The sequence below is a fragment of the Diabrotica undecimpunctata genome, chromosome 7, assembly GCF_040954645.1.
Source record: "Diabrotica undecimpunctata isolate CICGRU chromosome 7, icDiaUnde3, whole genome shotgun sequence".
Lineage (NCBI taxonomy): Eukaryota > Metazoa > Arthropoda > Insecta > Coleoptera > Chrysomelidae > Diabrotica > Diabrotica undecimpunctata.
In genome coordinates this window covers 156,869,010-156,888,572 of record NC_092809.1, presented here as the reverse complement: position 1 = coordinate 156,888,572, position 19,563 = coordinate 156,869,010, and the positions used below count along the sequence as shown (strand labels likewise).

The 19,563-nt window shown below is 31.7% G+C and overlaps 3 protein-coding genes across 3 annotated transcripts in view; 2 read left to right on the top strand and 1 right to left on the bottom strand.

Moving 5' to 3' along the window:
* The first annotated feature begins 1,197 nt into the window (after window positions 1–1,197).
* On the top strand, window positions 1,198–6,409 carry beag (IC cytokine homolog beag). The gene is made up of 4 exons (XM_072538580.1): window positions 1,198–2,061; window positions 3,635–3,775; window positions 4,594–4,908; window positions 5,760–6,409. The coding sequence occupies exons 1-4, from the start codon at window positions 1,347–1,349 to the stop codon at window positions 6,044–6,046; spliced, it is 1,458 nt and encodes a 485-aa protein (XP_072394681.1). The 5' UTR covers window positions 1,198–1,346; the 3' UTR covers window positions 6,047–6,409.
* A 2,564-nt stretch (window positions 6,410–8,973) lies between these two features.
* On the bottom strand, window positions 8,974–11,870 carry RpL32 (Ribosomal protein L32). The gene is made up of 4 exons (XM_072538579.1): window positions 11,707–11,870; window positions 11,486–11,585; window positions 11,278–11,430; window positions 8,974–9,174 (listed from the first exon to the last, which is right to left on the bottom strand). Exons 2-4 carry the CDS (start codon window positions 11,576–11,578, stop codon window positions 9,016–9,018), a joined length of 405 nt encoding a protein of 134 aa, XP_072394680.1. The 5' UTR covers window positions 11,579–11,585; window positions 11,707–11,870; the 3' UTR covers window positions 8,974–9,015.
* A 503-nt stretch (window positions 11,871–12,373) lies between these two features.
* Window positions 12,374–19,563, top strand: part of LOC140446060 (116 kDa U5 small nuclear ribonucleoprotein component) — a 31,072-nt gene continuing 23,882 nt past the window's right edge. The window contains exons 1-6 of the mRNA XM_072538578.1: window positions 12,374–12,532; window positions 12,707–12,833; window positions 14,284–14,501; window positions 15,991–16,259; window positions 17,897–18,146; window positions 18,277–18,468. Coding sequence (XP_072394679.1) covers window positions 12,717–12,833; window positions 14,284–14,501; window positions 15,991–16,259; window positions 17,897–18,146; window positions 18,277–18,468 — 1,046 coding nt within the window. The 5' untranslated portion in view covers window positions 12,374–12,532; window positions 12,707–12,716. The remainder of the gene's footprint in view (window positions 12,533–12,706; window positions 12,834–14,283; window positions 14,502–15,990; window positions 16,260–17,896; window positions 18,147–18,276; window positions 18,469–19,563) is intronic.

Genomic DNA, 19,563 nt, shown 5'->3' with positions numbered 1-19,563 from the left:
AGAAACGGGGCCGATCAAACGACACCCGGTCTCAATACAGATCAGAAGCCCTCCAAAATCTGTTTGGTGAAATAGATAATTATAAGATGGATATAAGAGCTTTACAAGAAATTAGATGGAAATTGATTAACACTGTAGAAAAAGAGACCACATAGTATGTAATTGTGATTCTAACACTGATTTCATATGCCTTTCGTGCCTCAACACTGTAGAAAAAGAGACCACATAGTCTGTAATTGTGATTCTAACACTGATTTCATAGTAAATTAAATAAAAATAAAAGAAGTATTCGATACAAAAAATATTATATATCAAGTTAGGCTACAGAGAACCAAGAAACGAAAAGATAAAACGGGTGAAAGAAAATGTTATAACAAATTGGATGTCGACAGCAGGCGCTAAAACCTATCCAAAAGCCACAAATATAAATGTAGGTTATACAAAAAAGATCTTTCATATCCTAGTCTACGAGTTTAAGTGGCCGAACAATATCTTTATTATATCTTTATTTACAATCTACTTCTTAAATTTAGCACTGGCAGTTTGGAGATAACTTATTACGATCTGCCCTCATGGGTTAAATATTTTTGCAAATAGAAATGAATTTATTGTATTATGTTAACGTTTGAAACGGAATATTAATTTAATTTTGCATTTCTATTCTATTTCCGCTTTATTAAAAAAGGTAGTTAATAAATTAATCGTAATTTCTATTTGTTTTATCTAAATTCCTTGGTAATCAAAGCAGGGAAAACGATTAGCGACAAAAATATTGCGGTCTGTTACTTCGTTTTGCCAAGGGAAAAATACATCCAAAGCTAAGGGAATATCTGACCTAAATGGTTACTACAACAAAATGCTCTGTACCAGTGATGGTGGTGATGGAAAAAAACAGTCATAAATATATTTTGAACAATCTCACTGAAAAACCAAATTGTTAATAGAGTTTGCTTTTCTCATAGATAAAGAATATATATTACTGAAGCTTTGCTTACGGTTTAAAAAACAATTATTAAACCTTTATGAAAGAAGTAGCTAATATCACCAAAATATTTTCTTATTAAAAATAAATTATGGTAACAGCAACCAACCACTGAGATCCTTCCCTTTTATTTAGTTTTAGTTAATTTTCTATTAATTCCACATGAGAAAGAAGACGTATGTCGTATGTCACATACAATTGATTGACATGTTGACAAACCTTGACAACAACATAAACCTGAAGTTGTGCTGAAGTTCATAAATAGAAAATATAAGAGTTCATTTCTCTACCTATTTGTTAAAATATAAACTACGTTTTAAACTAATTTACCTTATACGTACGTATACCAATATATACTTGAAAAATGGCTGAAACACCAATGTCACAACGTCTCACTAACGATGATTTTCGAAAGCTTCTGATGACTCCTAGATCAAATCCTTCTCAGACACCTGCTGCCCCAGGTTCAATAAAAGAGGCAATGAATAATCCTAATTCCATGCCACCTCCTAAAATTGAAGACAAATCGGAGGCTAGACGTAAAAAGAAAAGCTATTATGCCAAACTCAAAAAACAAGAAGACAGTAAAATGGCAGAACTTGCTGAAAAGTATCGTGATAGAGCAAGCGAAAGAAGATCAGGAGTCAATCCTGACTATCAAGCAGATGATCCAATTGCTACTGCTCAAGCGTATCGAGCGGTAGCTCCAGACCTGAAGTCTGGATACGATGCAGCTGAACGGAGAAGACAGATGATTCAGGAGTCAAAGTTCTTGGGGGGTGACATGGAGCATACTCATTTAGTAAAAGGATTGGATTATGCTCTACTCCAAAAAGTCAGGAGTGAAATTCAAACACTTGAAATGGAACAGGAACAGGAACTAGAAAAACTTGCTAATAAACACTTGGAAGAAAAAGAAAAGGAGAAAAAAGATGCTCAGAAGAAGGAGGAGGAAGAAATGAAATTTAAAACAAAAATTGGAAGATCAATTTATTATACGATGAATATGTTAAAATCAAGACACATTGAGAGATCAGAATTATTTATTCCTGGCAGAATGGCTTATGTTATCGACTTAGGTAAAATATACTTTATTAACAATTATATTGTTTCAAGTAATACATACATTTTTTCAAATCCTCCCAATAAGGTAACTAAACTTATGGAAAAAGTGTACCTTATAATACAACATTGCCCCATTTTCGTTTTTTATTGTTGGGAATTATTTCAGTACCATTTGATAATAGGTTTTTTTAGAATTAGTATAGTTTGTATTACTATTTAATTAACCATAAAAAATTTTTATGTGTAAAGGGATTTTCTTGTTGAGTAAAAAAATAAATAAATCTTCTTAAATCCTCAAATCTAGAAATACAAACTTACAACTCTATGAAACAATATTATGCCCAGTCCTAACATATGGTTCAGAGACTTGTAAGACTGTGACAGTGAGAAGGAACAGTTCATCTTTTAACTTATTATATTATTTGCTCTTATGATTTGTTCCATACAATGAGGAATAAAAGTCTTGCAGTCTTCTGTCACTCTCCCATCTTCTCTCTCTCACTCTCTCTCTCTCACTTTTTTTTATTGTTGCAATGGAATATGCTGTGGCACACGCTGTCTCTGTGTCTGCCGTCGCGCAGTCTCTGTGTCTGTTGTCGCGCACTCCGCATTCTATACATAAATTATCTTCAGTTTTCTTTATGCTATATGTATAAGACCTAAATGAGCCATATCTGGTCAGGAATTGTGTAAAAAAGTAATTTGTTCTTTTAACTTACATTTATACCACTCTTTCACAATTAGTGTTTTTGTCCATTGTCCTTTTTCTGTATGTGCCTCTCATTCTTGTTGCCATTCATTTAGCATTTGTTCTCTTACCTCGGCTCTCATCTGTGTTAGGTGGCCCTTATCGTTGTCGTATAAGATCTTAAGTTCTTTCGCTAGGAGGTGAATGAAGAGCATACCCGCAATCACCTGTAGGGCTAACATCAATGTAGTCCGGTATGTACTTATTACCTTGAGGAGGGGTTTTCTTTGGATTCTTGTTAATAATTCTTTATATTTTTTAAATCTTAACAAGTCAAGCCATATGGGTGCCCATATAGGAGGGTCAACTTTACCACCTGAAGATACATTTTCCTTTTATAAGTACTTGGCTCGCCTATTTTTGGCATAATCTTTGTCATGGCAGTTTCTCTGTTCAGCCTTCTGAACTACATTCATCAGGTGTTTTGTGTATCTCAAACCTGAGTCAATTTGTATGCTCAAATATTTAGCACAGTATCTCTACAGTACCTCACAGTAGCTCTATAATACTACCATTTAAATCAAAACTCAGATTTGGTCTCTGTCTTGGTCCCTTTAGTATTACTATATGTGTTTTGCATGGATAGAGATGACTGGAGAGAAATTCTTGAGGAGGCTATGACCCACACAGGGTTTTAAAGCCAGAATGATGATGATGATTGTAATCCTTTCTTAGCAGCGTACTTTCTTATAAGTCGTAATTATTCTAATATAATATTTTTGTATGTGTACTTTATGAACACATTGTCAAGTACTTCATTTTTATCATTAAAATTTATCTAGAAACTTATTACATTACATTTAAATAATTTTCTTTTACATGTACATTTTTTCTTTTAGATGATGAAGCTGAAAGTGATATTCCAACCACTTTAATAAGATCCATTGCAGATGTTCCTTCATTTGAATTGACTACTACCGTAACAACAAATGATATTGTTATCAATAAACTTACACAGATATTAAGCTATTTAAGGCAGGGTAGGTGTACAGCTAAATAATTTATTTTTAGGATTATTCCTTTTTTACCAATTGTTGATCAATACTCTTTTTAGAGCCATATTTCTCTTTGATGTTATAGTAGAGTGACAACTCTGTATATACGTTTTACTGAATTATTTAACAGGTCAAATGTAGAGCATTGCCTACTGTTTGCATATGTACTTTCTTTTTTTTACAATTTTCTAAAATTTCAAGTATGAACTAACAACTAAATAATTGGACAAACGAAAATTTATTGAAAATGTTCATCTTCACAACCTTGTTTATTGAATTAGAGAACGAGATCAACAATACATTAAAGTCTATTATTAATAGTAAAATATTGATATGGCTTAGTTTCTATCAGGAGATACTGGATCAGGTTTTATAATACCCGCATATTTTGCGGCAATCTGGCGCACACCTCTGGCAACGTTTCAGTTAAAGCCTGTGCCGCAATGTTTGGTTTAATTAAGGCAAGTCCTAACTTTTTTTGAAAGATTCTTCTGTCTTTGATACAAGGGGCATCTGGATTATTATGCCTAGTTATAACAAGCATTATTAGAAGTATATAAAATGTTACACACAATTAAAGGTTAAAGCATGTTTATTGACCAGGTGCTTCCGAGGTCTCAGTTTCCTGAGTCCCCAGACGCTACTACACTGATCACTTAGCAAAGCATTACTGTAATCAGTACTTTAGAAATAAATTTTGTGGAAGTTTTGAAAACAAGGTTTTCATTGTTTTATTGTTATTTTATATTGCTATATTTACACAAAGATAAGGCCAGTTTATCTAATATTATACAATGTTTCAGGTAATCGTAAAAAGAAGAACAGGAAGGGTATGCCAGAAAACCTGAAAGAATATGATTTACAGGAAGATAATTCAGAGAAGAAAACATCAAAAAGAGCCCACCAAGATGATTCTATTTATGACGACATTGGTGATTATGTTCCAGCTGCAAAAAGCAGTAGACATCAGGATCATGAAAGCAAACGACATGCATACTTTGACAAACATGATACTGAACCTGTTGATAATGCTGCACCCACATTTAGAGTTAATAAATCTGCCGAAATATTGAACAAATTGCAACAAGAACCTGAGGGATATGCAGAGTGTTATCCAGGTAAGCAATTTTTTTTACAATTTATTTAAATAACTTATTCCCATAAATATCTTTCTCTCCTCTTCTTCTTAGTGCGTCGTCTACTTTCAAAGGTTGGCAATCCAAATAGCAATTGTAGCTTTGGAAACTGCTGCACGTAAGATTTCTATGACGAAATACCGCATTTATTATATTTTGTAGTTCATGTGCGTTGCTTGGTATTAGGATGGTATCATCAGCGTACCTGATGTTGTCTATGCTGGTTCATTTATTCTTGATTCCACCTTGAACCTCGCCTAATGCCATCTTGTCGCACTCCTCGTCAGATTCGTATGTCTTCGGATGTTGTGTGCTCTATTTAAATTGTTGTCGTTTGATGCCAATATAGTTCTGAGATAATTCGCAAGTCTTGTTCGTCAATTCCAGTTGTTCTCAGAATTTCGATCATCTTCTGATGGTTAACGCAGTCAAATGTTTTTCGATAATCAATAAAACATGCGTATACATCTATATTCATGTCTCTGCATCGTTGCGTTAACATGTTTAAGGCAAAAAGAGCTTCTTGTGTTCCCAATCCAATTCGAAGTCCGAATTGAGTATCACTCATCTGAAACTCCCACTTCTATAAATTCGTGTATGAATGATTCTGAGAAAAGTTTTAAGAACATGAGACATCATGCTTAATATTCGATAGTCATAGCAGTGTGAGGCATTGTATTTTTTTGGTAATTTTAGCCAGTCTGATGGTATTTTACCTGTGTCATATATCTGATTGAATAGTGCTGTTATTAAGGAACTTACAAATTAGCAATCTTTGTTCACTAATCAGTAGTGCAATAAAAATTTGTAATATAAATTTATTTTAATTTTAGGTTTAGAAGAAATGAACGATGCTATAGATGACAGTGATGATGAAGTAGATTATTCAAAAATGGATCTCGGTAACAAAAAGGGACCAATCGGCAGATGGGACTTCGATACTGCAGAAGAATATTCTGATTATATGAACCAAAAAGAAGCTCTACCAAAAGCAGCCTTCCAGTACGGTCTCAAAATGGCTGATGGAAGGAGATCAAGAAAACATAAGGACAAGAACGAGAAAGCACATCTTGATAGAGAATGGCAAAAGATTCAGAATATTATCCAAAAGAAACGATAATTTTATATTACTAATTAGAATTGTATTATATACTATTGATTTAATTATTAAGACATGTAAACATAATTTAATATGTTGTTTATCTCTAAGTAAATATTTATTTTAAAGAAATGCTAGAAAACAAAATGGAAAAAAAGAGGCAAATTGTATCAACATATTGAGGTCATTAATGATTTTATAACACTACTGTTTGTACATGATGTTCACGTTCATGTACATATTTTAATACACAAGACAGAATTTCTTTATAAACCAAACTTAGATTTTGAAAAATGATATGGTAGTTAATTTTGTAATTTAAAATTTATTGTGTAGCTACATAATATATGAAATAAAGATTGGGTAAACACATAAAAAGTAATATTGTGATTAGTTAAAAGTTAATCCTACAAAACTCTAGTAGTTTCACAAATAAAACAGCTAATCAGTCACTACACAACTGAAGACCTTGAGACCAGAAGAGGACATGCCACCAAATATTTTGGAGAAAACCTCATTTTAAACTTATTTTCAAATCCAAACATTTTTCTCGGAAGTAAGGTAATCGTTTGGAAATATGCTATTAAATACACAATAAAAGTAACACAAATGTTTATTTAACAGTTTTCGAGTTTTTGAACATTTTTCGAAAAAATATGAGGCTTATCCCCTTTTTTATAAAAAAAAGGCTGTGGCAGTCCAGTGGCAATGCCGGTAGAAGTTATACTTCTATACACGCGTTCGCCGCTACAAATTTATATGGGAGTCAATCTGCAAAATCATTAAATATGTAATGCTATAAGTAAGAGAGAGCAGAAAGAGAATACTGTATATAAACAACATTTGACCTGTAATAGAAGTATAGTAAATGAAGGATTGAATCAATATTTTGATGAAAATGTATATTTTTATTTTCATATGTATTAAAGGAGTTGAATGCAAAAAAAAATTTACACATACTCTGCAGTAAAATTCATGGTTTATTTGGTTATTAATATAAAAATACAATACAATGCAACATAGTTCAATATAATAATACAATACATATTAAAATGCAATATTCATAAGTATTTAAAAATGACAATTACATAACTTACTTACGCATATGTTTAATTTACTATGATAATAATATTAATAAAATAAAAATATTGTTTCCTGATACAACTGTCAATTTGTCTGACATTGACAGATATATAATTTAATTGTTGTTTGTTGTGTATATAAGGATATAAGTACACATTTGAACTTTCTTGAGATATTTACAAGTTTTAATTTATAATTTAACATGCCTAACGAGGCTCAAGACAAATCTGAACAGAATGGAAAAATAATAATATTAATAAATATTAAATATATTTACAAAAGGAACATTTTTATTCTCGAGAGAGAAAATATATCTTCGGTCTCTCTCTTACCTATATCTTACATATGTAATGATTGTGCAGATTCACTCCCGTACAAATTTCCAACGTCGAACGCTCGTATAACTTCAAAAATATTCTAAAAAATGAACATAAAATTTAACAATAAAAAATTCAGTTGTCAATATTTTTAATATGTTCAATATCTTCCAATGGTTCATTATCAGCATCTGGTAGAATCTGTTAGCAAGCACCAATTCCTTCATAAAATTTTAGGAAAGCTGGTGGAATAAACTGTAAGAGCTGGAAAATATTTTCAATTTTTTTTGTTTAGTGTAATAGACCCACTGTATTTTGATCTCAAATCCCTGGAAAGCAAAATTGACTTCCTCAATATTTACTGCCTTTTAGCTTTCATTTACAAGATATTTGATATACATTATGTTAGGTTGTTCAGATGAAAACTTGAGGCTTGATATTTTGGAAAAGTTAACTTTTTCTTTGTCATCTATGTGGCTTTTTTTCGTAATCTCGCTTTGTAATTCTTTAAAAGAAAAATCAGCATGTGCATGCTTATATATATTTGATATTAACCGATTAACAGGGCAAGCGTTAGTGTTCTAATACCAACTTTGCTTCGCACTTGACGTCACACAGTGCGAGATATAGCTAGCGTGCGCAATAGCATATCAGTATTTGTGTATCATGAGTTAGTAGACCATTAATAAAGGGGAGTTTTTTTATATTCGGTTGATTTGTTGTTAGAATCATGGACCGGAGCATCATAGAAATTACTGCTGTAAATGTTTTTTTTGTAATTTCTGTAGGATAGCCGTTTTTTACGAAATTTTTTGTCCTAAACAAATTAAAAAAAACTGATTTACTGCAGTAATTTCTATAATGGTCCCGTCCATGAATGTAACATAAAAAAACCTAAACACTGGAAGCAAATACAATTAAAGTACAAATGAGACAAGAAGAAATCAGAATTACTTCTGCATATGTAAGGTCACGAGATCCTATAATAGACGATGACCTGAACACATTCTTGAATATAGAAGAGCCCCAAACTGGAATCATAGGGCTATGAATATAAACGGAAGATTACTGGACAACTATCAATCAAATAATGATGACACAATGGTAATATGACCCATTGAACTGACACACTTTCCAGGAAAGGCTAAACCCACCCGCCTAGACATAGAGTAGCTTTCTACAGTACTAGTAGTTGCTTGTTAGAGCTTTTTCCTTTGTTTGTGATGATTGTAGGAACAGAACCCATTTGCCAAACTACTTATTGTCAAGCTTAAATTCCATTTTAAATGGTTTAATGTTGATTAAATAAATTCGCAATTCTCATTCACAAATAAACTAAATAAAGAAGAGTAAACTACTATTAACTTCACACAATCATTCATTTAGGTACATTGAAATTACTACACTGAACTACTCAGTATTTTAAATTTGAACCAATATTTGGCATATGATTCAAAATTCATCTTATTCTCTAAATCCTATGATTTTATCTCTTTTATATTCATCTTCAGGTAAAACAAAAAGGGTTTTAGGTTAATACAAACACAATTTATGATTTTTTTCTATTTTATATTAAACAAAATTAATAGCTTATTCATTTTCTTGGCTACGTAACCTAGCATTTCCATTTGTAACCCTAATACTCAATTGCTGAGCACGTTCTACAATATCCTTGCGTTTCTTTGATGAAACTCCATGGGCAATTTCTGCGCAATATTTACGATTTTGCATAAGAAGAACTTCGAGTTCCTAAAACAAAAAAAAAGGCTATAACTGCTGTAATTAAAATGAAAATTTTGTTAATATCAATTGTAAATAAAACTCAGTCAAATTTGTCGACATGTTTGCTTCAGGCGCAAATTACCAATTACATCATAGTTAATAATAAATATTTTCTTTTTCAGGCATAAAACTGAAAATGAATTTTTCTTTCTCACTCTTTGTATTTTTTAATTTTGATGTTGATAAGCATATCTGAAATATATATATTTTAATTACTTGTATTTACAGTAATATGAATTAAAAAATTCTAACAATTTTTTTTTACTACATAGCAAGTGTATCATGTCTCTTAATTTTATTATCAATATTGTGGATTATAACAAGAATATGCAGGGAAGTAGGCTTTTTTAACAAGAATATGCAGGGAAGTAGGAAGGGATATTACATGAAAATTTTTCACAATTTTCTGGATTACCACATTAAATTTTGGTATCAAATTTCCAGATTGATCTCAGTGAAATGGTATGTAGGATAGGATTATGCCCTGTTCCTTGCTTCAATATACATCATTCCAAGGAATGAAGTTTTGAATGAAAAACATTTATTTTGCAGAAACTCATTCATTATATTTTAAAAAAGTTAAAAATCATTCAGTTTAAATTGTTCAAATTAATGCCATTAAAATCACATGTTTGTATTAAAGTAGACCTTAATAAATGATAAAATAGATATGTATAATAATTTTTGTCCTGAATGTGACAGACAAGTTAGATTGAGCACCCATGGTGCAACTGTTTTAAAACTATTGTATGAAACTGTAGCAACTATTTTGTTAGCATCAGCAGTGTAAAAGCTTGACCTAACTGAATTATGATGGTGAGTATGACAAATATGTTTGCAATTGGCAAAACAGATTCCCACTCAGTTATGTATTTTTCGGACGATTTTCACATTTGGTCCCATTGAAGATAGCTATAATGAGCCGTCAATTTAAGTTCATAGAACAAATTTTTGATGTTTGACTGTGTTGTCATGTCTTTATAATGTATATGTTGTAGGCTTCAATTACAAATAGAGAAGCTTTCAAAAATACATTTTTATTATATTATTATATGAATTATGCAATTTTTTTATATACAACACGAACAAATAAATACTCGTTTCTTCTCATATTGCTTGCAGTTAATTATTACGACATTTTTTTAGCATTTGCCTTTGATAATAAGCTGATAGATTTGGCAATCCTCAAACCACCAGTTGCCAGATTGTTACAGATGGTCACCAGATGTCTGTGGAAAGTACCTGAATACTATTCTTATTATTTTTTGAAAGAATTTCTTTTTTACTGTTAGTTTGTTAACGTTCTATTGGATTTTTATTAATTATAAATCACATGCTCTTTCCCGATTTATTAAAAAAACATGGCAACACAGTCAAACGCCAACATTTTGTTCTATGAACTTTAATTGACAGCTCAATTATAGCTATCTTCAATGGGACCAAATGTGAAAATCGTCCTACTTTTCTTTTCGCTTGAAGCACTTAACGAGGTTAATTAATAAAGCATTAATTTTGAAATGAAAATTAATGATTTCAAATATATTTATCAACTTAAAATGCATACCCTTTGGTGAACTGCTTTAATTTTTCATCTCATTAAAACATTTAATATATAGAATAATATTTAAGTTGATGCTATGATTAACCTGTCAGTTTTATCTAGAGTATCTCATGTAACATATGAACACACTGCAAACAACAAAAAACATTTTTCAATGCATATTTATGTATGTACATTTTGTTGCATGTATGATTACAAATCATGATTATCACTATGTAGTCAACTGAGTAATAAAACAATTAATTATGAAAAATAAGTAGAAAAGATGTAAAATTATAAATGTTCTAATGTTTATTCACAATGATTTAAAGGTTTAAACAACTTGTTTACAATGTTCAATATCAAATGCAGTACATGTTTTAGTTCCTAGGACCAATTCTGTTTGTAGAAGCCACATGGCTAACACAATGCTTAAGGAAATCAGTTTTATCTCTGATAATAGTCTGCTTTAATAGCGATCCATGCTTATTTTAGTGAGGTTATGATTAATAATGAAAATAAAATCTTACCTTTACATTGTGTACCAAAACTTTTCTGAAACCAGTTGGTAACATATGCCTAGTCTTAGAATTGGAACCATAACCAATATTTGGCATCAAATATTGTCCCTTGAAACGCCTTCTGACTCTGTTGTCAATACCCTTTGGTTTACGCCAGTTTCTCTAAAAGTATAATTTCTTCAATAAATGCATGAAAACATAATAGTCAACTATTTACCTTAAGTTTACCATATCTATCTGACTGATGCCTGATGAACTTCTTTGTCCTCTTTTTGACGATTTGAGGACGGTAAACTGGTCTGATAGCCATCCTGGGACTAAAACGTAAACACAATCAAAATTTTTTATCTTCATGACTGAGATAGAAACTATTTACACAATATTATTATAAAGTCATTCCTAACTCTGTATTTCAACAAAAAAGTACAAAATACTTACGGATTAAAGGGAAAATAAAAAGATGATTATTCGTGTGCTACCTTTACACACGACTTTTCATTCAAAAGGAAGGTGTGTCAACTGTCAATTGTCATTTTGTCGGTATTATTTCTTCTTTTTTTTTTTTTCATAAATTTAACTTTTAAAACCTGAGAAATTCCCGAGTATGGAAATAAAATAAATTATTAAAGTATTATTCCTTAGAGCAATTCAAGAATATCCTTTAACATGTTGCACTTTATTTTCATTTATAACCAATTAACTGTTCACAAAAAATCGCTGAATTTCCTCAAATTTAGTTTACCGAAGTTTAAATATTTCATTAAAGCCACGCGTAACATTCACAGTAAGCTAAATCAAATAATAACGGTGAATTATATTACTATGCAAACAAAAATTTTAATTACCTACTACACTACACACAGTTTCAAAAAATACACTAAATCATTTTAATAAATAAATATTACAAGTAAATTTTAACAGGTTCGATATTTGATCATTGTTGATTATATAAAAAATTGTAGCTTATTAGAAATTCATTTAAAACAATATATTTACATTGATACAAGAAAACATAAAATTAATTTTTGTTACAATTTGCTCTCCCTCCTTGCAAATCGTTTTTTGCTCCTATGGAATTTGTTCGTTGCAAACTTCATACATATATAAACGATAACAACGATAACACAACGTTGTTATTAGTTGTTTTGAGGTTATTTAATTAAATTAACAAAACAACAAACCACCGAACCCGAACAACATTAAACACGCTAAAATACAATATCACTAAAAATACATTTATCTTTATTGGATTTATAGAGAAAAGGTAAGCCGATTATTTTTACTTTACAATTGATAGGTAACTTAACTCCACAATGTAGAAGTTCTACTCTGTATAATAAATAGGAGTTCTACTCTAAATTAATTTTCATTATTTCATTTATTAAATTTTATATTTGTGTGATATCTACAGAATACATTCATATTTTGTCTATTGTAGATTATAAATCATGGATGCTGATTTGTATGATGAATTTGGTAATTATATTGGTCCAGAATTAGATAGTGATGATGACGAAGAGGAAGAACAAGAACAACTGGATGAAGATGATCAACAAGAATATGATGTAAGAATATATTTTCTTTTTATTAATAAACCCTTCATCCCACAGTTCAATTGTTCCTAAATAAGTAGTAATGTAAAAAGTAATTAAATTAGTATAAAAGTAATTAAATTAATGGCGAAAAACAGATTTGAATAGCTCTCCCAAAATACCAGTGATTAATAAATTATAAAATACTAGCTGTATCCTGAATGCATTGCTGCCTCACCAACCAACTAGAATAAATTTGAAGGAATGATATTACACAAATATTCAATTAATTTTGTGACATTGTAGCAATGTTTCATTTCAATTAAATATTTATTGAAGTGCTATGGTATACACAATATTTCTTGTTTTTTCTTCTAGTGCTTAAACAAGTAAATCAGAAGGTTTTCTGACACGTGAGCAGGCTACATAGAGCTGCCCACGTGAGAAGCATGAATTCTCCAAATCTAATCCACTCACTTACAACCATTGTGCTTTGCTGATAATCATTGTGAAAGCAAGTCGCACCAGTAACTGTAAACTTTTGATTTCAAATGGCATATCTGTTGGAATCATCGGAACACATGGCAACAGTATATCTTCATCTTTGAATTTTCCAGTCAAAATTGTTGCCTCAATAACATTGTTTATCATTTTCTTGACTGAGACTCTGGTTCCAAGTGAGGTTGAATAATTGCATTAAAAACTGTAATCACCACAGTATCGATGGACTTATATGTTGTCGTTTTGCCGGGTATTTCATTTTTAATGGTGAAGTTTCAATGCTGAATGCTCTGTTTGGGCACCATCCAAAAGAGTTGCCACAATTCCAAACCAAAATGTCTCTCCAAAAATGTGATGCTTGATAATAAAATCCATTAAAGATTTCAATTTTTATTTAAATATGCGTGCGCTAATGCCGTAGCAGTCCGCAGATGATTGTCTAGCTAACAGAAGTTCTTTAATCTCATCCCATGTTGGCTTGCATGTAAATGTGATGAACAAATCGGGACAACTATATTCGCGTGCGTATTCATGCACGTCCGTGGACTCACCGTGAATGTAGATGGTAATATGCCCATTCTCAATTCGTTTGAATTCACGTTATTATCATTAACGATTGCGTGTCGTAAATGGATGCACTCTTCAGAGAACGCAACTCGGTTTAATTCCATCATATTGATGGAACAATTGTCGACATTTTAGAATGGGGTTCTCAGCATCTTGACGAATCATCAATCGATTTAAATAATAATTCATGGCACTGTTTTTCTTATCGTTTCTTCAGTAAATAACCAATGTTGAACATTTTAAAATTATTTTTAATTCTAAACATATTTTGTTTAATATATTAATTTTAATTAGAAACAAAAAAAACGACAATTTGTTTCTATATCTTTGGCATTTCTATATATTTCAAAATAGTTTTGTTTTATATAGTTTTTTATTTTATATATTACTATAAATATATTTATGATAATTTTAGGATGAACAAATGGAAGATGAACCGCAGCCAATGGCTATTGTTTTACATGAAGATAAACAGTATTATCCCTCAGCTCTTCAAGTTTATGGGCCTGATGTAGAAACTATCGTACAAGAAGAAGATGCCCAACCTCTGGATGTTCCTTTAATAGAACCTGTGAAAAAGAAAAAGTTTCAATTGAAAGAACAAGATTTGCCTGACACAGTTTACAGCATGGAGTACGTAAAATTTTAAAATGTATTATAAGATCTAAAAAACACTGAAAATAGTTTGTAATCTCAAGCCCCATTTTTTTACATATAATTGTAAAAGTATTTTAATAATTTCCATTTATATTAAACATGTTTAACCAGCTGGTTAGTAATGAGCTTTTATAATACCTCATTTAGATGCTTGCAACGCATCCAGATAATGGATTCGTTTGAATTCTTCTTGTAGTTCCTTCTCCTATTGGAGGTTGGCTATCATCACAGCTATCCGTACCATATTGGCGGCTGCACTGAAAAGATCTTCTGAGCTGCAACTTAGCTCTCTCTCTGTTTGTGAACCAAACAACACAACTGGTCAATATAATAAACAAACTCAAGCTGGAATACTTCGGTCACATTATGAGACACCCTGAAAAATATGATCTTTTACATCTGATCATTCAGGGAAAGATCCAAGGTAATCATGGTCCTGGTAGAAGAAGAACATCATGGCTGAAAAATCTAAGGCAATGGTATGGAAAATCAACTACATTGTTATTTAGAGCTGCTGTCAATAAAGTCACGATAGCGAATATGGTAGCCAACATGATATTCAACAATCGATAACAGTCATGGAACTAGAAGAAGAAGTTCTTGATATTCTGGCTCATTTCTCCCTTTGGCTTTTCTTCTCTCTTCCATTAATGCTAGAATTTCTGAAGTCATCCACTTCTGTTTTTTATTTGTCTTTTCGGGCTTTAAATTTTCTTCTGCAGCCTTTAGTAATGCCTTCTGAATATTGCTCCACTTTTCATTGACATCTTCTGATGTTAAGATTTCTTCTCCTACTTCTGTTAGATTTGAGTTGACTTGTTGGATCACTTTTTGATGTATTTCTCTTTTTCTTAATTTTGTATAATTAAACGTTGGTTTATTTTTAGGTATTACAATATTTTTGAGTTTCACATGCATTCTAGCTATCAGCGGGTTATGGTCTGAGTTGACATCTGCTCCGGGGTATGCTTTTACTGCTTTAATTGAGTTTTTGTATCTATTTTTCACTAATATATAGTCTATTTGATTTCTGACTATGCAGTCTTTGTTGTCTGCAGGAGATCTCCAAGTGTATAATCTTCTGTCGGGTAGTTTGGAACATCGTGTTCATTATTGCAAAATGTTCATTTTGACAAAAATCCACAAGTCTATCTCCTCTTCCGTTTCTGTCACCTATTCCAAATTTCCCAACATATTCGTCAACTTTTCCTCTACTGACTTTAGCATTAAAGTCCCCCATTACTATTGTAATGTCTTCTTTTTCAATAGATCTTAAAATTGTGTCTAACTCCATGTAAAAATGTTCTATCTCCTCTTCATCCTTATCCGCTGTTTTTGCATATAATCCAATAATCCAAGTAAATATAAAATATGATCTAGTGCACTTCTGACCTGACATCATGTTTTTTTTACTTAGCACTAACTGGTTTAAATTTAAAGTAAAACTGTAATACTTGGGTTTTAGATTTTTGGCTGATATGATGGATAATACAACTCTTATAAGAAATGTTGCATTAGTTGGTCATCTACATCATGGCAAAACTTCATTTGTTGATTGTCTCATTAGACAAACACATCCTACTTATCAGGACAACGAAGAGAAAAATTTACGCTACACAGATATATTGTTTACGGAACAAGAAAGGGGATGTTCAATCAAGTCCATTCCTGTTACGTTACTTTTGCAGGATATAAAAAACAAAAGTTATCTCATGAACATATTTGATACACCAGGTAAGTAAACGTATGGTAGGCTATAATTTTATAAAACTTATAATTTTATAAAGTATATTTTTATAAAACCAAAAACAAAAAATGAATTGTACACCGGATTGAAAATAGAAATGTTCGTTTAATAGAAAATATTGTCTAAAAAACAACAATTATGTCCTCTCCTTTATGAAGTAAATTATGTACATACTCTTGTATAGGCTATTTAAACTTCAGAGTGCCATTACTTGTTAAAAATAGAGGCCAAATCTCCGAACAAAATGAACATGTTTCGTTAGTTCTGACTATCGAAATGGATCTCACATTTCTAAATGATTTAACTATGTATATATCTTCCTCTGGACTATTAGCTTCAGTAAAGAGTATTCGTCATTTCTCGTTATATGTGCGAGATATTTAATCTTATTTTTTTTATGCTGAGTGTCACCTCTTTTTCCTTTATCAATCGTCGTACTATGTCCATGTCTGTAATGGAATAGGTATAAAATATTCTGAAAATGCGTCGGTACACCCACATTTCAAATACCTCAAACTTTTTCATTAATATTTCCGTTAATGTCCAACTTTTTGCTTCGTACATCGAAACAAAAATATATAGCATTTCGTATCTATTATATGTCATTATGCATAGTTTCCTAGGCTTCCCGACACGCGCGCCGAAATCCTCTCGTGGGGGTCGGCGTCCCGCCTATCGTAAATCAATGAACCTATGGTTCGTGCCAGTGTAATCCGGCAACACAGTCCAATCTTTCATGCATCGTGAGGTCGCATGTGTAGCATATGTTCCGGAATCATCCCTCACAAACGTGATCTCCAATCCTGTGTTGGGAACAAACAGGTCAAGAGCACCCACATATATATTCCATCATCACTTCTTCCATTATTTCATTCATTTTCCATTCGAAATCATTCGCCGCTATATTTGGCAAGATATAGCAGCAAAGGAGACCTCACTCTTTCCAGCCTTGCACAAATGAAGTCCATGTGCGCTTCGATCTCTCTCACTCGTAACTCGTAACGAAAATGTTAAACATTCCCTTAAACTGTTAAATTTAGGTACTTGTGTAGTGAAAGAGTTGGCAAGCCTGTTATGATTGATGTAACGGCTGTCATATTGTAATATCTCTCTCTTGTCATGCAGCAATAAAATGATAAACACGTCTCCTTATTTAATTGAAGTTTTTATGTACTTTAATACTAAATGATGGAATCAGGAATATGGTCAGTCACCATTGATTAGCCAGAAGTTCATACACCCTCAGCGGCGGAAGCAACGGATAGATCGTGCCATTACTAAGGACTTAATGGGATACTGTCTATTTATCAGGTTTTTTTGGCACGATAAAGCCTGCTTAGATCCTAAAGTTCCTGATCGACATGTTTCAATAACGTTCTTGGGTAACAGTAAGAGGTGTACTATCATCAATGAAATACGGAGCTAGCACACCGTTTCTTGACACTGCACACCAAATCGTCACTTGCACTATAAAGCCTCACGTTAAAAAAGTAACCTAGATTGTACACCATGGCCAAAAATCGTACACAATATTCAATCCTAATATACCTTATTATTTATAGCAACAAACGAACTAATTATAAAAATTGATAGAACGGAATACGACTTATTTTTATTTTTGTAGGTCATGTTAATTTCTCTGATGAAGTAACTGCGGCCATGCGGTTGTGTGATGGTGTTGTACTTTTTGTTGACGCAGCAGAAGGTGTCATGTTGAATACTGAAAGACTGCTTAAACATGCGGTACAAGAGCAATTGCAAATTACCATTTGCATAAACAAAATCGATAGACTTGTTTTAGAACTAAAATTGCCACCTCAGGATGCATACTATAAATTAAGGCATATTGTCGAAGAAATTAATGGTTTGTTAACGTGAGTAAACTACCTTTTCATAGCTTCTGATTTTACACGTGTAGACAACCAATTTTTCGTATTTAACTTTTAACTTTTTTTGTCTTTTATTAGTTTTATTTAAGTTAACTTTATTTACTATATTTTTTAGATTGTATTCAGATGATGCTAATCCTCAAATTGTATCACCAGTACTAGGAAATGTTTGTTTCGCTAGTTCACAGTATGGAATATGTTTTACTCTTAAGTCATTTGCAAACATTTATAACTTGCACTATGGAGATGTCAATATTGAAGAATTCTCAAAGCGATTATGGGGTGACATTTATTTCAACACTAAAACGTAAGTTAATTTGTCATAACAGTATAATATCATTAGTTTATTAAATAATGAATTCTTAATATCTACAGGGGCACGTCATATAACCGCCAGAGAATTTAACATGTCAATTTCCCCAAATAAGACAAAATGCATTGTTATAACAGCAAATTTACTTAGATGTAAATTGGAGCTGGAAGGTCAGATAATAGAACAAGTGATGGAGTTTAAATATCTAGGCATCACATTATTGTATCTTGCTACGGAAAGCTCGAAAATAAAGTGGAAGATCAAGTGAATATATCAAACAGAGCCTCAGGTTGCCTGAATGAAACAGTATGCAGAAATAAAATAACGGGAAAGAAATGAAAGGCAGAATTTACAAAACAGTCATCAAACCAATAATGACAGACGCGGAAGAAACACAACCTGACATAGAGAGCGGGCAAAAAGGATGAAACAGCAGAGATGAAAACACAGAGTAATACACTATGGGACAGAGCTAGAAGTACGGTTGTACGACGTAGATGCAAAGTGGAGAACATCAAGGACTGGTTAAGAAATAGAAGAGTAGAATGGAACGACCCTCCGTAGAAAGACTGAGTAAACGATGGAAAGACAACTTACTGGAAGCACATTGAAAAACAGACAAAGACATGTCTACATAAAAAGAAGAAGAATTTAAAAAATATTTAAATTTTAAAAATACAGAAAACAGTATGCCGATTTGCGCTAGTCTACTGTACCGTCTACTATACCGTCTACTATACCATCTTTCTGTACCATGTGAGACATGTCTACTTAAAAAGAAGAGGAAGAAAAATTTTCAAAATTGAATTTAATAAAGACGAAGTGCGGGAACCTCTTGCTAACAGACCTTTTATATGGCATTATCCATTCATCCCAATCAGTTTTTCTTCAAAAGGGTTGTGTCAATTTTACACCGTCAGAAATAATGGCTAAAACTATGAATACAACCAATTTATACACTAAAGAAGCTAATGATGAACTGCAAGAAGTTGAGTTCACATTACTTGAATAGTGAATATTTTTTTGCTTTAATTACATATTTCAAATTATATTGCTACTTATTTGTTAGTTATTTTTCTTATATTAATC

Coding starts and splice junctions, on each gene's coding strand:
- beag (XM_072538580.1), top strand. CDS start 1,347: ATGGCTGAAACACCAATGTCACAACGTCTCACTAACGATGATTTTCGA. Junction 2,062..3,634: donor GGCTTATGTTATCGACTTAG/GTAAAATATACT, acceptor TTTTTCTTTTAG/ATGATGAAGCTGAAAGTGAT. Junction 4,909..5,759: donor ATATGCAGAGTGTTATCCAG/GTAAGCAATTTT, acceptor TTTTAATTTTAG/GTTTAGAAGAAATGAACGAT.
- RpL32 (XM_072538579.1), bottom strand. CDS start 11,578: ATGGCTATCAGACCAGTTTACCGTCCTCAAATCGTCAAAAAGAGGACA. Junction 11,431..11,485: donor ATAGATATGGTAAACTTAAG/GTAAATAGTTGA, acceptor TTATACTTTTAG/AGAAACTGGCGTAAACCAAA. Junction 9,175..11,277: donor TTTTGGTACACAATGTAAAG/GTAAGATTTTAT, acceptor TTTTTGTTTTAG/GAACTCGAAGTTCTTCTTAT.